General features: G+C 49.1%; 9 protein-coding genes across 9 annotated transcripts; 6 read left to right on the plus strand and 3 right to left on the minus strand.

Moving 5' to 3' along the window:
- Nucleotides 1-111: 111 nt before the first annotated feature.
- On the plus strand, nt 112-3,364 carry CI109_103684 (uncharacterized protein; the record flags this gene model as incomplete). Its single annotated transcript, XM_065967352.1, has 20 exons — nt 112-298; nt 354-397; nt 452-496; nt 549-563; nt 627-725; nt 779-915; nt 977-1,094; nt 1,142-1,222; nt 1,270-1,298; nt 1,359-1,401; nt 1,453-1,521; nt 1,579-1,692; nt 1,741-1,980; nt 2,032-2,193; nt 2,313-2,444; nt 2,495-2,525; nt 2,576-2,920; nt 2,970-2,986; nt 3,037-3,118; nt 3,177-3,364. 20 exons carry the CDS (start codon nt 112-114, stop codon nt 3,362-3,364), a joined length of 2,178 nt encoding a protein of 725 aa, XP_065823424.1.
- Nucleotides 3,365-3,493: 129 nt separating this feature from the next.
- On the minus strand, nt 3,494-4,622 carry CI109_103685 (uncharacterized protein; the record flags this gene model as incomplete). Its single annotated transcript, XM_032001814.1, has 3 exons — nt 3,494-4,079; nt 4,251-4,335; nt 4,466-4,622. 3 exons carry the CDS (start codon nt 4,620-4,622, stop codon nt 3,494-3,496), a joined length of 828 nt encoding a protein of 275 aa, XP_031863977.1.
- Nucleotides 4,623-4,961: 339 nt separating this feature from the next.
- Nucleotides 4,962-5,836, plus strand: CI109_103686 (uncharacterized protein; the record flags this gene model as incomplete). Its single annotated transcript, XM_032001813.1, has 6 exons — nt 4,962-5,032; nt 5,136-5,178; nt 5,321-5,408; nt 5,540-5,624; nt 5,732-5,765; nt 5,831-5,836. 6 exons carry the CDS (start codon nt 4,962-4,964, stop codon nt 5,834-5,836), a joined length of 327 nt encoding a protein of 108 aa, XP_031863976.1.
- Nucleotides 5,837-5,998: 162 nt separating this feature from the next.
- CI109_103687 (uncharacterized protein) lies at nt 5,999-7,186 on the minus strand (the record flags this gene model as incomplete). The annotated part of the gene is made up of 5 exons (XM_032001812.2): nt 5,999-6,199; nt 6,273-6,315; nt 6,412-6,509; nt 6,590-7,111; nt 7,166-7,186. The coding sequence occupies 5 exons, from the start codon at nt 7,184-7,186 to the stop codon at nt 5,999-6,001; spliced, it is 885 nt and encodes a 294-aa protein (XP_031863975.2).
- Nucleotides 7,187-7,531: 345 nt separating this feature from the next.
- CI109_103688 (uncharacterized protein) lies at nt 7,532-9,212 on the plus strand (the record flags this gene model as incomplete). Its single annotated transcript, XM_032001811.1, has 8 exons — nt 7,532-7,782; nt 7,931-8,017; nt 8,099-8,345; nt 8,479-8,644; nt 8,706-8,750; nt 8,803-8,858; nt 8,919-8,984; nt 9,057-9,212. 8 exons carry the CDS (start codon nt 7,532-7,534, stop codon nt 9,210-9,212), a joined length of 1,074 nt encoding a protein of 357 aa, XP_031863974.1.
- A 1,232-nt stretch (nt 9,213-10,444) lies between these two features.
- On the plus strand, nt 10,445-12,493 carry CI109_103689 (uncharacterized protein; the record flags this gene model as incomplete). The annotated part of the gene is made up of 6 exons (XM_032001810.1): nt 10,445-10,777; nt 10,835-10,930; nt 10,988-11,356; nt 11,419-11,784; nt 11,839-12,143; nt 12,211-12,493. The coding sequence occupies 6 exons, from the start codon at nt 10,445-10,447 to the stop codon at nt 12,491-12,493; spliced, it is 1,752 nt and encodes a 583-aa protein (XP_031863973.1).
- Nucleotides 12,494-12,882: 389 nt separating this feature from the next.
- Nucleotides 12,883-15,666, plus strand: CI109_103690 (uncharacterized protein; the record flags this gene model as incomplete). Its single annotated transcript, XM_032001809.1, has 13 exons — nt 12,883-13,416; nt 13,492-13,765; nt 13,845-13,964; nt 14,021-14,166; nt 14,223-14,365; nt 14,434-14,552; nt 14,603-14,810; nt 14,864-14,941; nt 14,991-15,099; nt 15,165-15,334; nt 15,392-15,457; nt 15,512-15,605; nt 15,661-15,666. The coding sequence occupies 13 exons, from the start codon at nt 12,883-12,885 to the stop codon at nt 15,664-15,666; spliced, it is 2,067 nt and encodes a 688-aa protein (XP_031863972.1).
- A 3,944-nt stretch (nt 15,667-19,610) lies between these two features.
- On the plus strand, nt 19,611-21,906 carry CI109_103691 (uncharacterized protein; the record flags this gene model as incomplete). The annotated part of the gene is made up of 2 exons (XM_032001808.1): nt 19,611-20,749; nt 20,805-21,906. 2 exons carry the CDS (start codon nt 19,611-19,613, stop codon nt 21,904-21,906), a joined length of 2,241 nt encoding a protein of 746 aa, XP_031863971.1.
- Nucleotides 21,907-22,277: 371 nt separating this feature from the next.
- Nucleotides 22,278-25,198, minus strand: CI109_103692 (uncharacterized protein; the record flags this gene model as incomplete). The annotated part of the gene is made up of 15 exons (XM_032001807.1): nt 22,278-22,520; nt 22,578-22,702; nt 22,762-22,826; nt 22,888-23,059; nt 23,119-23,141; nt 23,198-23,264; nt 23,320-23,363; nt 23,428-23,540; nt 23,599-23,706; nt 23,770-24,353; nt 24,410-24,461; nt 24,520-24,715; nt 24,784-24,830; nt 24,888-24,915; nt 24,993-25,198. 15 exons carry the CDS (start codon nt 25,196-25,198, stop codon nt 22,278-22,280), a joined length of 2,073 nt encoding a protein of 690 aa, XP_031863970.1.
- Between the last annotated feature and the right edge of the window lie 1,286 nt (nt 25,199-26,484).

The raw sequence follows: 26,484 nt of genomic DNA on the forward strand, positions 1-26,484 counted from the left end.
GGGGAAAGAACAGGAATGAGCCCATTTTGACATGATTCTTCATTTTGATCAACATTACCCCTTCTTTACTTTTGGTCTTCCGCATTGTTCACGCTGGGACTACCTATCAAAATGCGGTCCACTCTCCTCCTAGTAGCACCTCTAGCTTCTCTCCTCTTGCCGCTCGGCTCCGCTCAGAACATCACGCAGACTTCATCCGTATCGTTCTCACCGACCCCGGTCTCTACTTCCGTGCCATCTCCTACTGTACCCCTCAATAGCTCGGTTGTTGGTCAAGATCAGTACCCTCCTGTCCAATGTGAGTAGTCGTGTCTTGCCGTGCCACAGAGCTGATCCATCTCGACTCGTTGCAGATTTGTGCAATGGGGGTTTGAACACAACCTACTGTCCAGGTGTTGTGAGTTATGGATCATAAGTGGTTTGAGGACCCTGAAATTGACCCAAATCTCAGCTGTTGCAAGATGTAGAGCTCGCTGGTATATTCGGGGATAGCAAAGTAGGTCCATAACATAACATCTCGCAACTCTCGCTGACACTACCCAATTTAGACCTTTGTTGACAAGGTCTGTCTGTTTGCCGAATCTCCGATATCCAGTTCGTCGAAGGACTGACATGAAGCTGAATAGCCCACTAACGGGACCCTTAACGATACACTCGCTGCTTTTGCGGCCCTTCCAGCAAACGTCACCGTAGGGGAGATTGAGACTTTCGTGGAGCAGTACTTTGTACGTCTTTCAGACGCAGAGCACCGTAGCTTACCACTGATCTCGTTTCACAGAAAGGCGAAGGTCTGGAGCTATCACAGGTTCAGCTGGAAGGTTTCAACCCCAGCCCTGCGATCCTGAACAACATCTCGGACCCGATCTTCAAGGCCTGGACCAGTATTGTCAACAGTTATTGGACATTGCTCGCTCGGTAAGTTGATCACCTGGACAATAATTGCGAGAAGACATGTCATTAACCTGCTTGTATCTAGTGAAACCAACCAGTCAGCACTTTGTAACGGACAGTGCGAATCTAGCTTGATCCCGCTCAACCATACGATCATCGTCCCTGGTGGAAGGTACAGGGAGATTTATTACTGGGACTCATACGTACGTCTGACGATATGGTGGTGAGCAGGCGCTGATCATGTGTACAGTGGATTCTTGAAGGTCTTCTCAGCTCTGAGCTGTACGATTATGCTTGGGACTTGCTTGAGAACTTCATGGACTTGATTGATGTAAGATCTCTCTTCTGATTTCTGGTCAATACTGACGTCCTTTGTAGACCTATGGTTTCCTTCCCAACGGAGGCAGGTGAGGCATTCATTCTATGCTCGCGCTCGCGAGAGGTGCTAACCCTCTTGGTGTCGACAGAAAGTACTACCTTAACCGATCTCAGCCACCAGTCTTCATCCAGGTATGTCAGCGTTATTCGATGATCACATCTTCCACTAATGCTGTCTGCCAGATGCTCGATGCCTACGTCAAGGTTACCGGAAATGCTACCATACTGGAGCGAGCCTTGCCCATTGCTGAAGTACGTAACTCATCATGCCAGCTTCTCTACTTTCGTCCTCATCTGACCTTTGTGCAGACCGAAATGCAATGGTGGGCAAACAACAGGACATACAACTACACTTCCCCTTTCACTGGCCAAACACGCCTCGTTGCTCATTATGCTGTCAATAACAGCGCTCCTCGTCCTGAAGTGAGTTACGATACCACCGGAGAGGTATTGACTGACGCCTTGATCTAGGGATATGTTGAGGACTACGAGACTGTAACGGGCGCAACGCCAGCTCTTGACGAAACAGGTCGAGCGGATCTCTACGCCGAACTGGCCACCGGTGCTGAAAGTGGCTGGGATTACTCCTCGAGGTGGTGCAAGCAACCCTTGCTCAACCTTACAGACAACAATCCAGCATTAAGAACGTTGAATGTTCGAGCTATTATTCCGGTCGATCTGCTCTCCTTGCTCGCAGGTGATCATGCTTTGGTAAGTCTCGAAGGTCATTAGTAGCTCAGATTGCTTATATGGTAGTGCTAGCTCGCAAACCTGTACGAACTGTATGCCAATAGTTCTAGTGGCGACAACTCGAAGAGGAACGGTACCAGCAGCGGCAACTCTACGAGCCAAGTTGCATACCACAGGCAGAGGGCCCAAGCGTTTACGGATTCAGTACTTGATTTGAACTGGGATCCTGCTAAGGTAAGTGAACCAGGCTGGGCAGCGCTGACCACTCATAGTCTTGGTTCTACGATTTCAACACTACATCGAACTCTCGTACAGATGTATACTCTGCCGCAGGTACCTTTGCGTTGTGGCAGAACATCACGCCTTCAGAAGTCATCAATAACGAGGCAGCGGCCCTGAATGTTGTCTCCGGTTTGAGATTCCTTCTCGGGAAATACTCGGGTGTCCCAAGCGTTGCAACTTTGTTGGCGACTGGACTCAATTGGGTAAGCAAAACCTTGTCAGCGTCAAAATCCATGGCTGATCTGACGTTCAGGATTTCCCCAATTCTTGGCCCCCTCACGTTTGTGAGTGTTTCACGAGTGACCTTGCGAAACCCGCACTGACCCCCACACAGACACCTCGATCAAGTCGTTTGAGGCTCTGGGTCGGGCTGTACCAAATGCGACGGTCCTATCGAACACCACTGTCAGCTTTGGGGAAGTTGCTCCGGGACAACTTGGCTTGCAGGAGGCCGATCTTCAGCCTCAGCCGTCAAGCACGATCGGAAATGTTACTTTGCAGATCGAGGAAGCCAACGGGAAGCCATGGCCACTCGCCCTTTCGATAGAGTTCGCCAACCGATATCTGGGAGCGGCGTTCTGTTCTTGGTACTCCACCGGCGGTGCCATTGAGGGCCTGTTGACTCAGTTGCCTCTGTCTCAATTGAATGCTACCGGAACCTACACTGGTGGACAGACTGGTGAGTTGAACGCTTCCATCCTGGAGCTGCTGCTGACCAAATCACTCAGGTGTCATGTTTGAGAAGGTTGGTTTGCGAGATGGTAACAGTGGCTGGCATGGCTAACGGTCTTCCAGTTCAACGTAACCGATACCGATGCTGCAGGAGGTGGCGGTGAATACACCGTACAGGTTGGTTTTGGCTGGACGAACGGTGTTGGTGAGTGCAGCGAAGTGGTGGCCGTATATATTGGCTGTGTTGACCACGCATATCGCAGTTCTTTGGGCGGCCGGACAGTTTGGTCAATACCTCCCCGCCCCAACATGTCCCTTGATCCCGATTGTGGAAGTCCCCAACAACGGCACAGCGACAGGCTCGAACGGCACAACTAGCGGTAACTCTACTACCGGTGGCGGTGTGAATGCCACATCTCTGTTTGTTGGTTACCGAATTCCGAGGAAGTGAGCGGTGTGTGAATGGACAATGAAAAGGCGGAAGGAACAGAAGTATAATAGGATCACTGGTGGACAATGATTACCGCTTGTGTCTTGCTCGTTTAGGAATACATACACCGATGTGACATTCTGTTACTTGTCATCTGACTACCTCGTACACTTCACCTTGTCCTTTCCAACCTTCATCCGCTCTTCCTAACAGTTGACCCCAGAACTTCATGATTCCCCACCACTCCTCTTTGCCCCTCGGCATAGCTTCAACATTGGCGTTACTCCCTTGCTGTTGACCTTGTACGGATTGTACTTCTCTATAAGCGCGCTTGAGAATCGATATTGTCTTTTGATGTGCTGCAGAGCTAGGAGCGAGTCTATTGAACCATAACACAGCAGTTGCAATCTTCAAGTCGGAAGTTGGATGTGTTAGAAGTCCTGCACAGACCGAAACGATTGAACCGAATCGTTTGCCTCCTTCTCTGTCTTGCTCCGTTAAAGGACGCTTGCCGATATCCAGCCCTAATTCGAGAGCGACAGTTCCCCCTTGACCCCAGCCGAACAAGTGGATACTTTCCAATTTCCATCCTATTTCCTTCGATGTCAGTGTTGACAATAATGATCGAAGAGCAGGTAGTGGTTTGGTAGGATTTTGCGAGGAGATGGGAAGAGGGTCGAATTGAGGTGTGAAGGTTGAATACCAGGAGAAAGAGGGGTGATCCATTAATGGGATTCTGCAGATGCAGTGTAGCAAGGGTCAGCTGTGTTCTCAATAATGGGTACCTATCAGAGCGAATCATGCGTGGTGTGCAAATCTATGGGATTATTGTGTCGATATGACACAGTGCAGAGCGAGAGGGAGGGTTGTCGTGTTTCCAGCAAAGAGGTTGGAAGGCAGGACTCACGGATCAGGAGCTGAAAGGGATAAGATCGCTGTTGAAGGGAGATTCAGTTGTTTCGCAAGGTTGAAGAACGGTGCTTTCGTATCGCCTACGTGACACGCATACTCATCAGCTCAAGTAGACTTGAAGGACTATCATTATTGAAACAGTTACGCGCTCTCGCCGGGACAACAAGATTTACAATGGCTTGTATCATGATAGTGGGAGGTCCAACTCACCAAGACCGTGAAACATGATCATAAGATTTACGTCTTTCCCATCAGGACTAGGGGAGTAGGAAAAGTCCCATGGTTTGAGCAATGATGGGGAAGGTATGGGCTTGGATGTGGAGGAAGAGGAGGACGAGGCGACCGGTCGAAGATTCAGTGTGGACATCGCGTTGGATGTAGCGACGAGGGATTGTTCGACGACACTTGTAGAGTTCACCCTATCCGCAGAAAGGTCTCGTCTTGCGAATGACTCGACGAGTGATTATACGTCGAGAAGGAAGGAGATTACTTAGACCGAGAGGATATTTTGGGATGAAAGAGATGTCCAGAAGTGGAGGTCCGACTTCCGACTGGGCACGAGCGTTCCCAGGAGGGAATTTTGCTTTTATTTTCTGAACGTTTGTTGACATCACTCTGCGCATCACACACATCTCATTGCTACTCAACAGAACGCTTACTTTCTCGAACGACCGAGCTCGAATAAACTCGATATATTTAGGGAAACATGCTGTTCTGCCCGTATTGTGCGAACAACTTGACGATTGGTGATAGGGAAGATAGTAATGACAAGTGTTGGTGAGTCGCTTCGTCCCCTTTTATCGCTCAACTGGGGCTTTTTCTCCACCACGGTGGTAGTGATGATTGGACATAAGCTGATGAATCGAATGGGGCGATATAGGATCTGTCCAACATGCCCTTATCAATATATCATCGACCGTCAAGTAGGTCTCAACCCTCGTCTGCCCTCACGTCTCGTCCCTACCGTCGTGTCGTTCTCGCCTGTCCTATATCATCTCGTTGTCTACAAAGCCCGGTAATGAGTGAGATCAGAGTCACGAGCTGACTCATCTTTCCGTCCCGTAGATATCCATGAGAACGCATCTGAAACGAAAACAAGTAGACGACGTTTTGGGTGGGAAAGAAGCCTGGGCGAACGTCGATAAAGTTGACAGTGAGTAACACCTACTTTACATGTTCCGACCTCCTACTTTCTTCTCTTCTTTTGACTCCTATCCCGACGCTGCTGTGTTACACCTCATAGAGTCTTGGAGAGTAGTATGCTGACGCACTGACTGTTCGTAGCGGCATGCCCGAAATGCGATCACAGAAGAGCGTATTTCAGACAATTACAAATCAGATCTGCAGATGAGCCCATGACAACTTTCTAGTGAGTGACGCCCGATCTCTCACATCACCTCACATCCTTGACTGTGTATCGAAGGGAGTCCCGATCACGATGACTTGAGCGATGCTAATCCATTCATACCTTGATAGTAAATGCGTCGAATGTGCGCACCAATGGAGAGAGGTGAGTGGTCCCCTCGTCTCCAGATACGTTTCCTGCCTGGAGCTGATGATTGTGCTCCTCTACAGAACTAGATCACCTTATGGCGCACTACATACATCGCGTCACCATATATACAACGTCGCATAGCATCACTAAGAGAACCATGTTGTATGAATACACCTTGCGTATCAATCGTTGAAAGTTCGTCGCTCGTTCGTAGCGTCAGATGTCGCTGTTTTCGTCTATGGACCCGATCATTCTTCCAATCCGGCCTCTAGAATATCTATGATCCTCTTCCGCCTATCCCTCCCTTTCAGACCATCTTCCTCGTCCAGACCAGGTACACCAAGTTCTACCAATCTCTGTCTTTGACGAAGGGCTAGACCATCAAGTGCTGGAAGACATTGTTGGAGATAGAACGTTTGGAGGTTTGTAGTTAAGGTTGCTGCCCATTGCTGGGGTACGAATACGCAACCATTAGTTTAAACCGTCATTGGCCTCATTTCGATCCGATGGAATGTCACTCACGGCTTTCTTTTCGGGCGGTATTGGCCTTCTAGCGATTTTGGCTCTGAACGAAATACGTATCAGCATACCTAAGTCCACATACACCACTAGGACACATGCCATAGTGGGATCCACCCAGTTGAACTATGTGTACACTCACATATCCCGTTCGGCTTGTATATCTCTCTCATGCTCCGCTTTCACCTTCTCCCCTTTCGCCCATAATCGTCTCTCGAGCGCATCTTGATCTTTCTTCATCTACAGTTCAAGTTGTCTTGTAAGCTGATCTAATCCGTTTCTCACAATTAATGCAGCTTGTTGGAGTTCGTTCGACTCACCTTTCTTAGCTCTGCTTTGATTGACTCGTCTTGCAGCAGGTCTGCTAGGATTGGCAAAGCTTTTCCAAGTCCCATCAACCCATAGCCTTCCTCGCCAGCTGTCTCTTTCGGCTCCCGTCGTTCTGCCCGTCCATATTGAGATGCACTGCTTGTAGAAGGCGTATCTTCCACTCGACCTGCTATCTGGGGATCATATGGTAATCGCGATGGACCGGGTTTTACTCCGACAGGACCGAACGGCTCTATCAGAGTTTTCGGTCCACCGCTAGTGCCGGACGACGAACGTTGGAGAGGTGGGGGCGGTCGGGCATTTAGAGAAGTGAGAAGATCATCTAATTGTCTCTTTGATGGGATGGCGGTGGGAGGCGGCGGCCGATGAGATGCTAGATGTTGAAAAATGGTATTGGACTGAGAATGAGCTTGCACATGAGGATGGGAGGACGGGGTGGAGGTGGAAGAAGAGGGTGTATCTTGGGTCGAACGAAGGAGAGCAAGTAATGATTGAACGCTATTATCGCCTTTCTGCGCACAATCAGTACATCAAGCCGATCACCTCTGTGCCGAGTCTCAACTTACCGAGTACGCCATACTGACCATGAGTACTTTGTGTCAGTGGAAGAAGGAAAACGAGGCCGAAACAATAGATGAGTGACATTTAACATTCATGCAACATGGTAAGTCGGTGACGGTGATCTACGTTGATCTCCGTTTAGAGGTCGCTGAAATCTCGGCACCGGCTTTGTTGCGCCGTGACTTGGTGCTGACGATCTTGTAACAATTCATTGGATTGCACAAGACTATACGATCTCAACTTGGTTCTGCTCTTTACGCTATCGGCTATTCTACACAGGGCGATCGTCTCTCCTCACAGCGATCTTCTTCATCCTGGTCCCCGACGTCTACCGATTTACTACTACATCGGACCATCGCTCACACATCGAGATGTCTACCCTTCCTATACCCACTACGACACCTTCCGAACTAATCCCAGGCCCACCTCTCCCTTCGTCCTCTTCCTCTTCCTCATCGCTATCTACGACCACGAGCTCACCTGTCACAGCGAAGAACGGCTCAAGAGCATCACATCACCTTTTATCAGGAGCTCTGTCCGGATTGTCGAGTGCGATCGTTCTGCAGCCTCTGGATCTCTTGAAAACGAGAGTGCAGCAAGCTTCGAATGGGAGTTCAAAGAGGTCAGTTGGATCGAGATCTGAGATGGATCTGTTCCTTTGGTGCTTGCTGTTGTCATTCGACGCTATATACAGAGTTCTGTGTGACAATTCCAACAAGGCGCTGCAGTATGCATTTCGATGACGAGTGCTGACTGTCGATGGTTTACAGAAAACGAATAGGCGGTGTTGTCAGACAGGTTCTGAAAGATGATGGGGTGCTGGGACTATGGAGAGGGACAGTCCCTACACTAGTCCGGTAAGCCCACCAGACTCTCCATACAATTCGATCTCCAGCACTTCGCCCGCCTGTGCTAATCGGTTCATTGTTGCCTCGCAGGAACGTGCCAGGCGTTGCGATCTACTTCTACTCCTTATCATCTATCCGAAATCGACTCTCTCTCATCCCATACTTCTCTATCCCTCTCGTATCACCGTTACTTCCACCCTCGTCAGCTACAGGAAGTAAATCTAGATCGGCGATCGTGAAGCTTTCTTCAGGGGGGAATCTTGTTGCGGGAGCTATTGCGAGGACGTCAGTTGGGTTCGTATTGAGTCCGATAACCGTTATCAAAGCGAGATTTGAGGTGAGTATGAAAGTCCTTCCACTCACACACCAGCGATAACCCCCTGCCACATTTTACTTGCCACTTGGAGTATCGCTCCGTTCTATCTTGCTGTACGTGGCGATTGATGCTGATAAGCTATTCCCGCACGCAGAGCAATCACTACAAACAATACCACTCAATACCAGGAGCTCTTCTCTCTCTATGGCGCACAAACGGCTTGAGAGGGTTCTTTCAAGGGTTCACAGCGACTGCGTTCAGAGATGCACCCTACGCAGGACTGTATTTGGTGTTCTATGAGAAGTGGAAAGATTTTGTTGGTGAGTCGTACGAAGATTGGGAGAGTTTCGGTGTGCAAACTCATATATAAATGATGTTCAGGAAAAATACACGGCGTTCCAAACGCTGCTTTACATTCTGGATCGGGTGAGCAGACGTGGCGAATGATAAAGTGGACAGCTGCTGATCCTATGATCAGGTATCATGGCAGCTACACTAGCGACCGTCCTGACATCACCAGCGGACGTATTGAAGGTGAGCCGACCGACCTATAAGACTGTTGGTAAAGGACAGCCTTGACAGGAACCTTCGCAGACACGAATGCAAGTCAACCCTACAGAACATCCTACGATACGAAAAGCCATCACCAGAGTGATACAGGTAAGTGCCGGTCTACTCTTAAAGATACCCATGTGGTAACATGCTGATTGGGGGCGTCGACGTCTTGTACAGGAACGAGGAGCGACAGGCTTCTTCTCGGGAACATCATTGAGAATATCTCGAAAAGCAGCATCTGCGGCAATTGGATGGACGGTGTATGAAGGGTTGTTGATTTTCCTCCGAGATAGAGATAATGCGAGAGAAAGAATAGCAGAGAAGCTGGTATAAGCACTGCGCACACAGTGCCAGGACAGGGCAGACATAATCTTGACATCAATCACATTATATCGGACATAGGATCTGGCACATATTTTACGAACACAGCATCGTCACACGTCAATGCATCACACCTCACACTGTTACTCGTACTGTACCATGTGCACGTTGGTCAAGCTCGTGTCCTCGGCCAGGATGATGACGGGAGAATTGTGCGGGGAGCAGCTATCAATCAGTATTACGTTGTGACCGGTCTGGCGGGGACTTTGATCTCGGATCCGGTTCACTACACGAATGCACGGATCACTTCAGCTCTTGTTTCATGTCACGTCATAGGGATCTTTCCTAAAAAAGTCCCTGTGAAGAACACTTCTACGCTATGCTGCAGGTCTCTGTGCTGACTTGCACGATATTCACTCCCTTTAGAGTCGTCCCCAATGAGGATAAAGCATGATGCGTGAAGGGCAGCTAGGCATGCAGTGATGGCCTTGAACTTATCATTATGCCAAGACGAAGCAACGACGGGGAACCAGTCCAACTCCGCGGAGATTAATCAGCGGCTTTGTCACACCTCCACCACAGTTCGAGCTACATTATTGCGGGTGAGAGATCTAGATCTCGATCAGCTTACTACACCAAAAGTATAATATGATTTGATTGAGTAATCTCTATCTTTGTACTCGTATCGTAGATATCGGCCAACCTCTGATGTCTCGCCTTGCACCTTTCCCATCTCCGAGCTTATCGTTTTCCTCTTTTGCCCGAGAGTCGAGCTAGCATGTATGTTATAATCACGTTATCTCTCGGTCATTCGGTCGAGTTGGCGATTGTATGACAAAGATTCTTCTCACCGTGATACATGTGTTTTATCGGAGTGGCACTACATACTACATACCACATACCGTTGTGTGTGCAGACCTCCACTCGCCCGATTGATAATGATTGTCAATTCGAAGGGCTCGGGCATGATGGTGATCGTTGAACTGACTAAGCTAACAGAGAACGTTGGGGGGTCGTCTCGGTGCCGTATATAAAGGGTGGGGTGGGGGGACCAGATTTGACGGATCCGCTTTCGATTTTCTCATATCAACTTTCCGGCTTCTCAACTGTATCACAACGTGACGAAAACATATATAAGCTAGACTACATCGCCACACTTAATTGATAGCTAAATAATTTGATTGCCATAACCCACATTTAGGGACCTGCCACAGAGCGAAAACTCCCACATACACCCACAAACCATGTCCGATTTACCAAGGACCAACACCATCGAAACGGTGGTCAGCGATCACACCACCCCATCACCCGACTCCATCGACTCTGATCCACGAGAGAGGACCTATGTCGACCTGACCAACCTCAACGATAACGAAAAGGTCCTTCAGAAGACCAACAACGCCGAAGAGTCATCACCTGACCCTTCTTCGCCTCGCGATATCAACGCTGCCACTCGTACGCAGAGTCGAAGGAGCGAGGTCGATGGGTTGACAAGAATCAAAACTGCCAGCGGAGCAGAGATCAAGTTGACGCAAAAGAAGAAATGGTTCCTTCTTCTCGTATTTAGCGTGGCTCAGGTGAGTATTACCCGCTCCAGATAATTTGATGATACAACAGCTGACGGTATATATCAGTACCTCGATATTGCCAGTTACTCGGGACTGTTCGTGTTCACCGACGCGATTCTCAACGATCTCGATATCGTCTACGCATCATCTTCATGGATTATCGTGAGTGTGCGACACACTGCGCCGTCGTCCGACCATTGCTGACGTCTTCCTCTTCAGACGGCTTACTCGGTGACATTCGCTGCATTCCTGTTATTCTGGGGACGAGTGTCCGACTTGTATTCTGCTAAACCCGTATTCGCATACGGTTTCCTGCTCTTGGGAATAATCAACCTCATCATCTCGTTCATGACCAACAAGTACGCCTACTTCATCTTCCGTGCCCTTAGCGGTATCGCCGGAGCAGCGACCATCCCCTCTGCGTTCAGATTGATCTTGGCGATCTTCGAACCGGAAGAGTTGCACGTCGCTCTTACCCTCTTTGGACTTAGTGGTGCCCTCGCCAATGTAACTGGTTTGGTACTCGCTGGTTTCTTCGGGTTCATCACTGCTGGCGGACAACAAGCTGCTTGGCGATGGTTCTTCCGAGTAAGTAGAATATATTTTTTCAGCCGTTGAATTCGCGCATACTGACCGGAGTTGTCCGTTAGATGATCACAATCATCATCGTGCCCTTCGCTTTCGCTGCGATCACACTTGTCCCTAAAACAAAGGGCGATCACAGTGACACGTGCACTCCTCGAGACAAGTTCAAGCGACTCGATCTCGTCGGATCATTCTCCATGCTCGTCGCGATCATCCTCCTCATCCTCGGTCTAACCTTGGGAGCATCATACGGATGGAAGAAGGCTGGCTTCCTCGTTCCCTTCTTGCTTTCATGGCCTATCTTCGTCTTCTTCTTCCTCTGGGAAGCGCGATTGCCAGAGGGGTACGCCTTGATCCCTCCTTCGTTCTGGAAGATCCCCAACATGACCTTGTTGATCATCTTTGCTTTGGGTGTCTATCCTTGGTGGGCTGTAAGTATTCTGTTTCGACACCAGTTCAATATCAGTGCTGACGAATTTTATCAGACCAACCAATTGCCTTTCGTCGAACGATTCTTGACTGTCGACGGCGAGACGCCGATCATCGCTGCCGTCAGAATGTTGCCTCAAGGAATTGCTGCTCTTCTCACAGCGATGGTCATTCCTCCTCTCATTCAGAAACTTGGCAACGCCAGATGGCCGATCGCTGTGGGGATGTTGCTCGGTGCAGCTGCGTACCTCCTCATGATCTACTCGGATGGCGAGATCCACAACAACGGTTACTGGAGATGGTACTTCCCTTCCTTCATCATTGGTAGTGGTGGTGCCATGGCGTCTTTCCTCGGTGTCAAGTGAGTCAAACCCTGCAAGCAACGTCTCATTGCGAGATCCAAGCTGACTTTCTACCTCCCATTTCAGCATCACTGTGATGACCTCTGTACCACCCGCCGCCTCTGGTGTAGCAGGTGCCATGCTCCAAGTTGCCCTTCAGGTCGGAGCCGTGCTCGGTCTTTCCGTCCAAGCGGGCTTGCTTACCCTCAACGAGGGCAGCATCGCCAACTTTTCAAACGTCCAAGCTTCATTCTGGTTTCAATTCGGTTGGACCGTCTTCAACTTGCTCCTCATCGTCTTCCTCTTCCGACCTGGGAAGAAGGCAGAAGGTGCTGACGCAGCCGAGAAAGGCGCAGTGGTGGCGGTTTAGATTAGAGAAAGCTCAAGTGATTATACGTCTGTTTCATGGATGGGTGAAGATTCAGTTAAACTTAGAACATACTTAATAACGATGATGAATTGATGCATATTACTGGACTCTGATCTTGCACTAGATTTCAGTGCGGCGTGCCACGTGGTGTTTTTAAGGTGATGCGGATGACGTCGGTTGGGACGCAGTAGCTTTGATGCTTGCACGCACGCATACAAAGGATGAGACGCAGACAACGACGACGCAAAGTAAAATGAAAACAGCATCTACGTCGATCATCTTAACTTCTTCTTCCACTTTCCCGATATCATTCTCTCACTCATCTCTCGGACGGTGTTGTCCATACCCGCCGTAAATCGATCATGTTCCGCCCGCGACCAACTTCGACGATGCCGATGGTAGCATCTTTGCGAAGTAGTACCATCGTTGCTCGGCCGATAACACCCCGATCATCTATTTTTGCTTCATCGTCCTCCAAGAGACAACTTACGACCACTCCGACTGTACGATCTTCTCCGTTGAACAAGTCAAAGCTTGGTTCCGCGTTCTTCCTCTCTCATACACGACCTTCATCATTAGGACTGACGACTGGCAAGAATGGTATTTTGGGTCGACGATCATTCTCCATTCCACCTCGATCATTCGCTTTGAGATATCCCGTAATCTCCCTCTTGACTCGACTCGTCCTCTCTTCCGTGTTGGGTGTTGTCGTCCTTACCTCTGTGATCTTGTTCCATGACGCGTTCACATATTCTGAACGACATGTCGATAGAGTACCGTGTAATCCGCTAAGTCTTGAACCTCGAAGAGGAGGGAAGAAGAACTTGCCCCTGTTGGAGGTTAATCTCGATGATGAGGAAGATGACGGCAAGAGGAGTATGAAGGGAAAGCCAAGATTAGTCATCATTGGAGGTGGATGGGGAGTGAGTGCACTTAGGTCACACTCAGCACCTAGATGTAAACGCTAATGTGTCTTTTCCATTCCTCTCCACGTTCAGGCGGTCGCTTTGATCCAATCACTCCCACCACAAGCATACAACGTCACACTCATCTCTCCCCAAACATACTTCGCATTCACCCCGCTCCTCCCTTCCGCATGTGTCGGTACAGTGGAAGTCCGATCTCTCGTCGAGCCATTACGAAAGCTGATCGCGAGAGTGAGAGGTCATTACTTGATGGGATCAGCTATGGATTTGGATATGGCAGAGAGGTTGGTCGAGGTTGAAGTTCCGAAAGACGGAGGAGATGGAACGATGAGATGTTATGTTCCTTGTGAGTGGTCATGACCTCGCGCCTTCCCTTTTCTTCTCGAGCTGTCTGAAGGAGCTATTTAGCTAACCCCTTGGATCAGACGACAAGCTCGTCATTGCCATTGGATCAACTACGAACAACCACGGTGTCAAAGGTCTCGAGCACTGCTACCAACTCAAAACTGTACCCGACGCGCAAGCGATCCGACGAAAGGTCATGTGTGAGTGATTTGTTGTACAGAGCTTTCTGCATTTACTCACACGACGACCTTGCCAGCCAACTTGGAACTTGCCGCTTTGCCCACGACCACACCAGCTGAGCGAAAGCGACTGCTCTCCTTCGTCATCTGCGGTGGTGGACCCACTGGTGTCGAGTTTGCAGCAGAGCTGGCAGATATGATGGCTGAGGACGTGCTGAAATACGTACGTACAGCTGCCCATGGCGAGGTAACTTTGTGCTGACTCCTTTTGTTCTGTAGTACCCCAAGTTACTCGCAAACGAGGTCAAGGTCACCGTCATCCAGAGCAGAGATCACATCTTGAACACATATTCCGAGAAGATTTCACAATATGCCGAGAAGCGATTCGCTCGAAACGATGTGGATGTCGTCATCAACGCTCGGTGAGTAACACCACACTTTTTTCATGCTCGGTGTGTCTTCACATGGCTGATATCGTTTGCCGATGCAGAGTACAAGAGGTCCAACAAGACAAGGTCGTATTGTCCATCAAGGACCCTAAGGACAAGGACGCAAAGCCCCGAACTCAGGAGGTCGAAGCTGGTTTCGTCTTATGGTCAACCGGTATTGGTGAGTGATTGATCGGTCAAAGGTTCGGAGGAAAGCTGATCAAAGTCCAGCAATGCAACCTTTCACCAAGCGATTGGTTGAACTCCTTCCTAACCAGTATCACTCAAAGGCTGTCGAAGTCGACAACTATCTCCGAGTTCAAGGTGCACCTCTTGGAACGGTCTACGCCATGGGAGACGCAGCGACTGTACACACCAATCTTGTTGGCGACTTGTATGCTCTGTGGGACAAATTCGACGTGAACAAGGACGACAGCATGTGAGTTTGCACGAGGAACAGACAATAAATGGGTTGCTGATAGCGATGCCCAGAGATTACGAGGAATGGCAAGAGATGGTCAAGTATATCAAGAAGAAGTACCCCTTAGCATCCAAGTATCTTGGCAAGATGTGAGTAAGGTTTGTTGTTGAAGCACGGCAGAAACTAACTTGCTTATAGGAAGGACATCTTTGACGAGTACGACAAGGACAAGGACCAGAAATTGACCCTGAACGAGATTGCCGATATGTTCATGAACCTCAGTACAAAGGCTACCAGCTACCCAGCGGTGAGTAGTGACTCCCTTATCATTCACCTTGAGGTTTACAGGCACTGATGGTGACTGTTTAATAGACCGCCCAAGTCGCCAGTCAACAAGGCAAGTACCTCGGAGCGATGTTCACCAAGCTCGGCAAGCAGAAGGCGACTCTTGCGGAGAACGGTATAACGAACCTCGACGATGACGCGTACTATCACCCCTTCGAGTACATGCATCTCGGAAGTTTGGCATATATCGGAAACTCGTGAGTGCGGCACGGTACAAGCTGAAGGAATTGTTCTCTGACTTTCTCGCTCGATAGTGCTGTGTTCGACTACGAGGGATGGTCTCTAGCTGGTGGACTGTTGGCCATGTACGCCTGGCGATCGTGAGTGTTTTGTATACACCTTGGGGGTGAACGATGCTGATCTGCGTTTGACAGAATCTACTGGTCTGAGCAAACTTCGATGAGGACCAGGATGTTGTTGATGCTGGACTGGGTCAAACGAGGTATCTTCGGACGAGATTTGTCCAAGGTGAGTAGGTTGTCGTTTGAGATGTGATCTTAGCTGACGTTGGCTCTCTCATCAGTTCTAAACGCAAGCAAGGACTCTTGTGTTGTAGGCAGTTCCCATGTAGTAGGCATGCTGGGAAACTTCACACAGCCAAACAGACGAAAGGCATGCAACTAGATGTAATTTTGACTATTCGGTTCGTTCTGAAGTGGCAATGTCCTCGGCCCTCGGACGTCCGAGATGCGAGCTAGCTGCTCCGATAGAATCACACTCACAGTTCTGTTTGGCCATTTACTCCCTGTCATGACTTTCCACAAGAGGTAGGCGATACATGTCATTATTATGATGTCTTGCCAAGCCAAATTACAATGTGGTCGGGATTATCTTGGTGGCTCGGGCGCTGGCACTGGCGCTGTGAGACAAAAATCATTATCCTTGTTATTGTTCTTAACAAGTTTTTCAGAGACATCGACATCGGGAACCGAACGAACGGACGAACGATCTGAAGAAAAGCCACTGTCGATCTTGTCTCGATTTACCTACTTTCCAAAGATGTGGGCAGGGAGAAGGGCGAGTTTCGGTGGTGGCTTTTGAGCGGATCTCATAAGTAAACAAGTAAACCTGAGATGATCGTCTCCTGATACCAATGATACCGATGAAAGATACAAACAGTAGATGCGATTGATGTCTTGGAATTTCATCTAATAATAATGATTCATCGATCGTTCTAACCATCGCCACTGCCATTGTTGGTATTTTGATTTTGGCATAGTAACCCTGTCTACCACAGGTTGAGCAGGGTAAAAGCGTGGACAGCTGATGTTGTTGACAGAGCATTCATTGACTCTACGTAATAGGGATGGGGTTGGTGAGACATGCCGATGTTAACTTTCAATATTCAGGGGCAGACGATACCGAAAGTGAAAACTCAAAAATGTAATTTGGCCGAGGAGGTAATGTTCTCAACTTACCGGGGAAACACTGTACCGAGATTTATATGGGTGGGTGGTGGGATAGAGCGCTAGTGACGAACAGACTACCTATTACTGCCTCTCTCAGTGGAAGCGAGATCGATCTAATTGACAGATTGGCCTGTGGCTAGTAAGATCGCTTTAGCATCAAACACGCCTACGACTATGACGTCGTGAAGGTCACCGCTATTAGTGAGAACGTAGGTAGTTGGATGAATGGCACCATTTCCATCAATGTTGGCAGCAAGACAGCTCAACCTAGTCACGATGCAACGGTATGGCGCTCATCTGACTTTTGAGTTACCGGTCACACTGCTTTACCGTATCGAACAGGTGGGTGGATACAGCATTGAATAACGTGACTTCCCATGTATACTGTACGTACGATGTGAATTTGGAATAGGAATGCCAAGAGACGGAGATATATCCGGCTTCCTATACAGGTTAAATGCGAAGATCGACGATGTGACCGGCCGGACTGCTGCCAGTAAATCACCGTATAACGAGAGAAGAAGCAATATACGGTCTACGCCTGCGCCTACGCCCAGCGCCGCCTGGTATTTCGTCTTTTTTTACAATGTCATGTCTCACTTGGTTTTCACTTATTCGATGTGAAACTCAGACTCGGCTGTTGATCGTCTCCGCCTCGTTCCAAAGTCATGTCACTCATCGTCGGTACTCGGTATTTGGTCGATCTGGACTTCGTTTGTGTTGTGTTGTGTACGGAAAGATACTCAAAGTGGTTAATTTGTTCAGTCGATACTTTCTGTTGATAAAGTGCAAGCTTTAACTCTGGTACCAGGACCAATACAGTAAGTAGTAAAGGAAAGTAATTGAGATGAGAGTCTATCTATCACGTATTCTACTGCTCGTACAACGCCGCTTCGCTTTGCGATAGAGCTCCAAATGTCTAGCTATAGTTTGTCCGTTGCATTTGACCCCGCTACAGCTATCGTGTACCCAGAACCCAGACCACGTCTGTCCGTAGTAGGTAGTGACTTGCAAAGACCGCTTAGCTACGGCAACTGCTAAATGCTACGGCTGAAGAACGGCATGCTGTAATGCATGTGCGCACAAATCGTGATGATAGTGGCGTCACTTTATGCGAAGAAATCCCATAAACATAACGAGAAGCAGTGAGCGAGGATGGGACTGTATGGGATCGACAGGACGAGGATACGCTGTACTGCCTTGTACGTCACCTGAGCCGGGCTTAGCTTGAAGAGACGGACCGGAAGACGATTTTTTAGTTTGGGACTCTTCTTAGCACGGATCACGGATCGGAAGGCAGGAAAGCGGATCGGAAGGGAGATTTGAGGTTGTCAACGGCATGAGAGGAGAGAAGAAGAAAACAAGGTTCCGGATGATAGGGTAAAGAGAGTAAAAACGGTGAAACCCTGTATACGAGGTATCGGTTGTTTATCCCAACCCTTTTGCGCCCGTCATCATTCACCAACCGAGTGAATGCAAAGAAGAACGTTGCTGGGGCAGGGAGAACAGGCATCAGATCTGCGTGTCCTAGCAGCATGCAGCATGCAGGCCATGACAGGCGGAATAAATGAAAATGAGAAAAGATTGCAGGCATAACGGCAGTACCGGATGATTCCCTAGACAGGTGGAGTACCTTAGCTTCAGGTAAAGGAAGAGCAGCTACTACCTTTAGATCAACAGGCTAATCGGTCGTCGATACGGTCGATACCCACCCTCCCACAAATCGATGAGAGGTATCGACTGGGACGACCATATCGATACAACACTTAAGCATCAAGAGGTGTACGACTCGATCACCATCATCACACCCCCCTCGCTTCTCTGTTGTTCGATCAATTTTTCAAACAAAGCGACATTTGCATATAAGTTTGACAACGACAACAACACCCGAGAAGAAAGGGAAAGAAACGAGATATACACCTTTCAAACCATCCTCATCCCCGATACACCCAATCCTCTGCCTTTCACTCAACCAAGTCGGACGAAAAGAGGGAGCTACATCATCGGACGGATAAGCATAAGAAGGGCTGGCTGGATCACATCGCACAGTCATCTCTTGTTCTCATCCTCTCCAACGCACCTCTTTATAATTGTCACACATCTCGGACGACTGAGTCACCGTAGAAGACGCCAACGCCCTCCACATTTAATAGATTACCAGCCATCTCCCCATCTCTCATCCACTTTACACACTTAGCACCACCATAGCCACACCTTATTCCTGCTCAACATTGCATCGTCATCCATCGGACAGACGCATCTCATCGATTGATATCTCTTTGTCGTGAGAGGTAACCCATCCGACGGTCATTTGGGCTGTTAATCTATATAGGGTGAGAAAAGCAGCCTCCCCTCCACCTTTTTGTTGCCACCATAGCTCACCCGACTGACTTTGCTCTTCTCAGGCACAACACCTCAGAACATCAATCATACTTGTCCGATCCACCATCCCATCCTAGTTCTGCTGGACAACCTCTCCGGGGGGCGTAGATCGCATCCACACATCTTCATCCTTGTACTCAGGGTTAGATCACCATTGCACCAACCTCAGCGGCACTAGCAAAGACAATCTCTAGGTCGTCGGACGAGAAGAATAGCTAAACCTTCTTTGAAAGAGGTCGTTCAGTCAAATCTTGAAAGTCACCGGAATCCCATCGGATTGTGCGTGCATAGACTAGCTCTTTGCTTTTGAAGCTCTGGCAGACAAGAGACGGACGGCGCCAATCTTTGGTCTGAGACCAAATCGTGAGTTCCAGTCAACCATTCCTCTTGTAAACGCGATCATCATCACTGACATTACATTCCTTCTTTTCTTCACCCTCACTACCATCTCCATCACCCTCAACCTCCTCCATTCCTTTATAAACTCCATATTGGCTGTGCCAAACCTCCGCCTGTACCTGTTACACACGCTCCAGCCTAGCTCGAAAGGTTACATACACACAAACACAAACTATCCAAACCAGAAGCTAGTCTTCTTTGGCTGGATAGCAAGCCCAGTCGCCGGTCCGACCAACCTATAATCATCCCCCCTACTCGCACCAGCTCCCTCGCCACCATCACCATGGCATCCTTCTTTGAACCCGACTCCTACCTCTTTGATCCCTCAACCCAATATGACCCAGAGTCATTCCTCACATTCTCCTCTTTCTCCGACCTCTCCTCATCAAATTGGGACGACTATTCTCTGCCAGAACCAAAACAACCACCAGCCAACTCGGTGTCCGACGCTTCATCACCTACTCCTTCCGATCCATTTGAGATTGTGCACAGCGCCTTCGAGCAAGAATCAACACCAATAGAATCAGAAGTTGGAATCTTTCACACACCGACAAAAGCTTCAGGCTCAGGTTCTCGGGATAGTCAAAATCCATCCTACACTCACGGGTCAACCAGCTCATCAGACACCTGGGACACGCCAATCACACCTTCTGTCAACAAGTCAGCCTCTGACACGTTTGCCTTTGGCGTCACTGGAAACGAGTTCTACGTTCCAGCTTCTCAGACTGGTTTCGCTTGGGATCAAGCTACACCGTCAATAAGCGGCTCAAGCTATACACCACCCACTCCCATCCACCAAGCTCACCGAATCACTTCCAACCCTGTCCTCAGCTCAAATCGTCTACCACGAACGATCAAGCAAATATCGTCTATGCCTGCGTTGAAAGAGGAGGATCAAATGGCCAGCACAAGCTCACAGTGGTTCAGTGGTGCCGACTTCACCGAAGGTCAACCGTCATTGTTGCCTCCCGCAAACATCAACGATGCTGCCGAGGAGAAACTGGTGGATGAATTCGATTGGGTCTTTGGCGATTATGGATTGGGAGAAGCTGTTCCTTCAGATGGAACCATTTTCGAAGCTTTCAAGCAGGAAGAGCATGCCGATTCGATCGCGATGACGCAGTCTCTCTCCCACAATGCCTTGGACTCCTACTCACAACTACCTACAGCCTCAGGCTCCTCCATACCTAATTGGGCCCCCCAGACCTCGACGCAGGACGTCATCGGTCTCGGTCAATTTGACTTCTCCTCACAACACAACTTGCCTCAAACAATGGCTCCTTTCACGATTGATCCTATGGCCGTAATGGGCACGAATGGGATGGAAGAAGAATCGAGCAGACCGTCTTCGGCTCCGGGCTTGAATGGCGGAGAAGGACGTGGGTTGTTGAGCGTACCGATGGCGGACATGATGATGAAGAGGTAAGTTCACATCTTGCAATGACACCCAACAATCCGCTGACCTGTACCCTTCCAGTCTCTCTTCTGAAGGTTATGTCCCCTCACGTAACGCTCCTCCTCGCGATCTATTCTCCTATGCGCCTCAGCAAATCCCTTCAGGCCCACCCGGACCTCAACCGCTCTACACTTCCGATCCTTCCCCATCCTACGCATCTATCGGTCAACCGAACTTCCTTCGTTCTACCCCTCTCACGCCTACACCCACCTCGAGACGTGCTGCGTCTCATAATCTCACCGTCCAAATCCACCCTCCTGCGACGTCCACCTATATGCCATCTCCTTTCCCTCCCACTCCTATGTCTGCCACTTTCCCCTCGAGCTTGTCGGCAGCTCAGTCCCAACCTATTCCTATGCAACGAGCAGGAACGAACCCTCTTCCTGCACGCAAATCGTCGATGGGTTCAGGGAACCCTTCCTCGCTCCCAGGTTCTACGGGGATGCCCGCCCATCTCGCTCGAGCTGAAGCGATCGTTCAGATGCAAGCTGCCAACGAGGAAGCTCAACGTCAAGTGATCCGTCAGCGAAACGCGATGAAGCGAGTCGGTATGGCCGAAGCTTCGGTCATGCAACCTACTGCTGGAACTCGACGTCCTCAAGCAATCATGGGCTGGGAAGGACCTTCAGCTCAGACCGGTGTTATGCCAGTCCTCACCAACACTCCATTGGTCACTGTTCATCCTCCACCTGCACAATATTACTTCTCAGGAGCGGCTGCTCCTCCCGCTCATCGAGTACACCCTCCTCCTCATCCTGGTACGACAGGAACTACCACACGACCTATCGCTCGACTCCCCTCACCTTCCAAAGCTGCCACGCGAAAAGCTTCAAACACCCAATTATCGCCGAACCGAACTACGCCCTCTAAAGCGAGATCACCATCCGGTAAGAGAAAGGTTACCCCCGCCAACGGAGGTGGTGGTTTCTCTTGGGGTGAAACGACTTTCATCAACTTCACAAGTGATGATGCGGAGAAGCTCTTGACAGGTGTCGCACCCAGTGGTAGTCAGAGTAAGAGGAAGCGGGAGGAAGAAGCGACCAAGGTCATGCCAGTAGTCGCGGTAGATTTGGTCGATGAAGAGGAACGATTGAGAAGTAAACGATCGAGAAGTAACGAATAGAACTACTTGCACGGAGAAGAGTGAAGGAGGGAGTGAAGGAGGAACGGAATGGAATGGTTCAGAAGGACAGTTCTCGATATAGATATGTGCCCAGTCAGTCAGAAAGTACAAAGTATAAAGTTGTTGTTATCGCTGTCTCTCAAATCCCTGCTTGTAGTACGTACGTATGTAGGACAAACTTGATAGATACTGCTCCTCTTATATAGTATTTGATAGTGCAATGCAATGTCGATACAAATACCAGCGCAGCGGAATAGCATAAAGCAGAAAAGGTCTGAACCACGTGATGAATGCGAAGCGTCTGAAGTATGTGGTGAATGCATATGTCATGTATGGTGTGAGGACCGTGACCAGGTTCTACCAGAACGTCATCATACTCCAGACCAAGGCCAGATCTTATGCGGCTTACAAGTCCGCTTCAACCAATCTCTCGCATCTCCATCCTCATCAGCTTGGAGGAGAGGCATCAGAACGTCCTCCACAGCTTTATTATGATCGTTTATCCATCTCATCTCTGTCTTTGATAACAAAGACCAGTCTACGAGTGTCGTCTGGATCGGGACTTGGGTGATTCGTTCGAAAGTCAAGAAATGACCAGTGGTCTCGTACATGGTCTGTCGTGTTGCAGATTTAGTGACAACCACCCGTCTCGCCTTGGGATAGGTACTTACGTCAACTGGATTACACAGTAAAACGGATTCGATCCTCATACCCCATTCACCCTCTTTATAGTAGCCCGGCTCGATGGTGGTAACGTGCCCTGGGACGAGTGAGTCGTTCTTAGGGAAGAATGGTGCTAATGAGGTCGAGTGATCAGCAATAAGCAATGTCACTGATAGCCGATTGGGCACTCACTCTCATGCACACCCAAATATGACCCCACACCATGCCCTATACCATGACCAAAGTCGAGTCCATCCCTGTGAAAGTGAAGCTCAGCATCGGCCGCTACCCCTCATGACATATGAGTGTTTCGCTTACTGATATAAAGGTGCTTTTGCAAGCATTGACAGACGATCCGCTGGCATGCCTCGAGGGAAGACAGCAGTGCTGACAGCCAAATGTCCTTGAAGCACACGAGTGTATGCCCGCTTGATATCAGGCGAGGCATCCTTGCCTAGGAAGAGGGTTCGCGTAGTATCGATTGTCCCATCTACCATGTCGGTCAGCTGGGCTGAGTATCACCATGGAAGGGGAAGATTTCCCTCTCACCTAGATATTGTGCACCGGAATCGCTGTAGTCGTGTGCATATCAGTCACCGCCCACCAGCGGATGATAGAAATCACTTACATCACGTAGGGCGTCTCGAGGTCGATTAATCGATCTTTGCCTCTTTCAGGTGCGTAGTGAGGCAGCGCTAGGAACAAGACTTAGTAAGGCTGTTGTCGATCCGATTCTTGTTGACAACGTACCTCCGTTGGGTCCCGATCCTGAGATGTCCTGATATGCCAGGCCCCTGCGTACCATCACGGACTTCAGCAACGATGATCGACACAGCAGGATAGACGATATACACTCACGCAAAGTGCTCCTCCTTGGCTCTATATCTAGTCAAAGTCTGAGCAGCAGCCCATTCTCCAACTTTCCGTTCTTCTTTGAGAATCGTCTTCTCCAGCCAGGCCATCCATCGAACCTGCACCAAAACATGTCAGCTTGCGCCTTAGTTGTGAAGAGGCAGAAGGCGAGCTCACCATTGCTCTTCCATCTCTCAAATAGGCATTTCTGTAACCCTGCTGTTCGACGGGATTCTTGATCGCTTTGAGCTTATCGACGGGACATGGTATTATTTCAACCGCAGACTATAAGACGTAGGTATAAGCATCTCGTGTCGAGTCAGACTAGTGATGTAGATCAAAACTCACCGGTGAACAGGCTTCCGCCAAAGCCCAACTACATTCCGCTGGAGCAAGGATTTTCGTGTTGACCTTGTCCTTCTCGTCCAGCTGAGCTTTCAACTCCGCTTTGAATATCTTGACATATTTCCCCACCTCATTGACACCGTACGACCTGACTTCTACCCCCTCGTTCTGCCATCTGTCTCGCAACTCTTCATCTTCCACTTTTCGTTCGTCAACGAAGATAACACATTTCTCCTCCGTTAGAACGAGATAGGCATATGCGACAGGGCAGAAAGGCACGTCGGTCGGACATCGGTAGTTTAGTAACCATGCTATACTGGGCAGTGAAGGTAGAAGGTAGATCCACTCGGTCTTGGTCTTGCTACTTGAAGGCTGGCTCGCGGCAAAGGAATCGGATAGGGCAGATCGTACTCGAGCGAGTTTGGAAGGGGTATCTTCACCTGCGAAATCGAGTGGATGAGGAAGGATAGGACCGAGAGAACGAGGTACAGGAGTCTGAATGCGATCTACGAGGTTGGCAGAGATGGGAACAAGCTTCGTAGACGATCCGGCGTCGGAAAGCCGAGATTTAATCGATCGTGCCAGGGCTGTTTCGATAACACACATCAGTGATCGTCTTCACTTCTCTAACGGTACGACTCACTCAAAGATAGTAGCTTCGGATCTATACCGACTCGGGCCCCATCGTCAATACCCTATCCGACGATCAGCAACTACACTTCACCGAAATATCAAGCGTTCGCTCGAACGTACCTTCGTTACCCAATCAATCCATCCTCCAATCACGTCCTCTCTCCCGCTGATGCCGCTCGCGCCGACGCGTACTACCTCCCACCCTTCCGGGATCTGCTTCTCCGCTTGGATCCAATATCTCGAATCGACGAACAGAAGTGCAGGTGAGGATGTAGAGTTGCTAGGGATGACGGCAGTTCCAGCACTCCCTGTAAAGCTGTATGAGAAAGGTTAGTTCGCAATGGCACACATGTGTGATACGGCGAAGAGGAAATTTGGACATACCCAGAGATGAAAGCACGTCGCTTCTCGGAGGGTCCTACTTCCTCAGACTAGTAATAGTATTAGCTTATCGCTCCCTCAAGCTGTTAGCGAAGATCCGAGCTCACCTGATGTTCATCTTCACTTGGTACAACACTGTTTGCCACCCGTCAACAAACACGTCATTTTTCTCGTCAAAACACTCAGAAGGCAAGAACCGCCAAGAGACTCACTACCAATCCAGCTTCTCATCATCAATCTCCTTTCTCAGATCTCGCAATCTCACTTGGAGGTCATCATCGCTTATCGTCTCATAGGCTGGAGGTTCGACTTCGAGCTGTCCGACTGATTTCTCAGATTCGATGGGGAGGGCGATAGCTCCGTATTTCGGCGAGTCACCAAATACGGGCTTGCGTGAAGATGGGAAGAGACACGCCATCGCTTGTCAATGTTACGCTTAGGAGGTTTCCCAATTGAGGTAAAAGCATTTATCAATTGTACAACAAGTCGTCGCTGTTGTGGTTGTCATCAGCTATGAGCACCGACCACCGGTCTTGTCCGGTAACCGAAGATTATTATCTTACGTAAGCTCAACCCCGCAGTGACGCATTTGTTGTGGACCCAGTCGCCTTGTCCAGGTTGACAGGTTACAAGGGTTTGGAACTATCAAACATGTTACAATATCACAATTGGGGCTTCCTGTCAATGATGTCATGGTCATCACAGGTCTTCTTCAACAAGAAGGTCAAACGTGCTTGAGAGCTTGAGATATGTATTATGTTGACTTCTTTTTAGGGGATCCTTGGTAGAGGCTTCTTGTTGACAATGTGAAGACCTCACAAGTCCTCTCAAATAAGGGGATCAAACAAGCTGGAAACATGTTTCAATTTGTCTCCCTTTCACAGAACTCCTTCTTTGGACGCTTTCCAATGACATCAATGACACTAATGCCTGGATGAGCAGAGGTTCATGCCTTTTTCACCGGTCTTCCAACACCAATAAGGAGATATCAAAGGTCTGCTCTCTAGGTTGTCTTTTTGTGCATTGTTTGTGCACTGCTTTAGGTATAAAGCCCCCTCTGAGTATTCCTGGGAGGTGGACCACATACACAATCCTCTTCTCAACCACGTTTTGTGAGAATTGTACCGGCAAAGCATAACTTCCACAATCATCACAACCATCATGAGCACCAATTCTCCCAACACTGGAAGCAGGAGGACTGTCACTTTCCTCTTCCCTGATGAAGAAGGTATTGGTGAAGGTCTCAAAAGAAGCAGCACAGTTGCCACATCCTCCCCCGATATTGGTGGTGACCATGGTAAAGATGAGTGCAAATCTGAAATTGTCAGAGATACTAGGGAAGATACTTTCCACCCTCATACACTTGTGACAGTCCCAGAAGGATACACTGGGATCAAATCTGGTACAGGCAATGAGGGGCAGCAAGACTATGAGCTTATTGTGAGCAGAACCACCCATCCTTTCCTAGTGGTGCATTGGATGCAACAGATACTAACACAAACTTAGGATATCACCAAACACTCACCTTACATGACTCCTGCTATCATTGGGCAAAGTACGGACAATGTGGATATTCCGGATTGGTTTGTTATGTCTAAGAATGAAGACACTGCTGCACCTTCTGTTGACCTTGGTGATTGGGGTGAAGACAGCAGCGAGACCGGCACCGCCAACAACATTGAAGTGGATCCCTACAATCACAAT

This window comes from Kwoniella shandongensis, chromosome 6 (assembly GCF_008629635.2).
Source record: "Kwoniella shandongensis chromosome 6, complete sequence".
In the NCBI taxonomy this organism is placed as follows: Eukaryota; Fungi; Basidiomycota; class Tremellomycetes; order Tremellales; family Cryptococcaceae; genus Kwoniella; species Kwoniella shandongensis.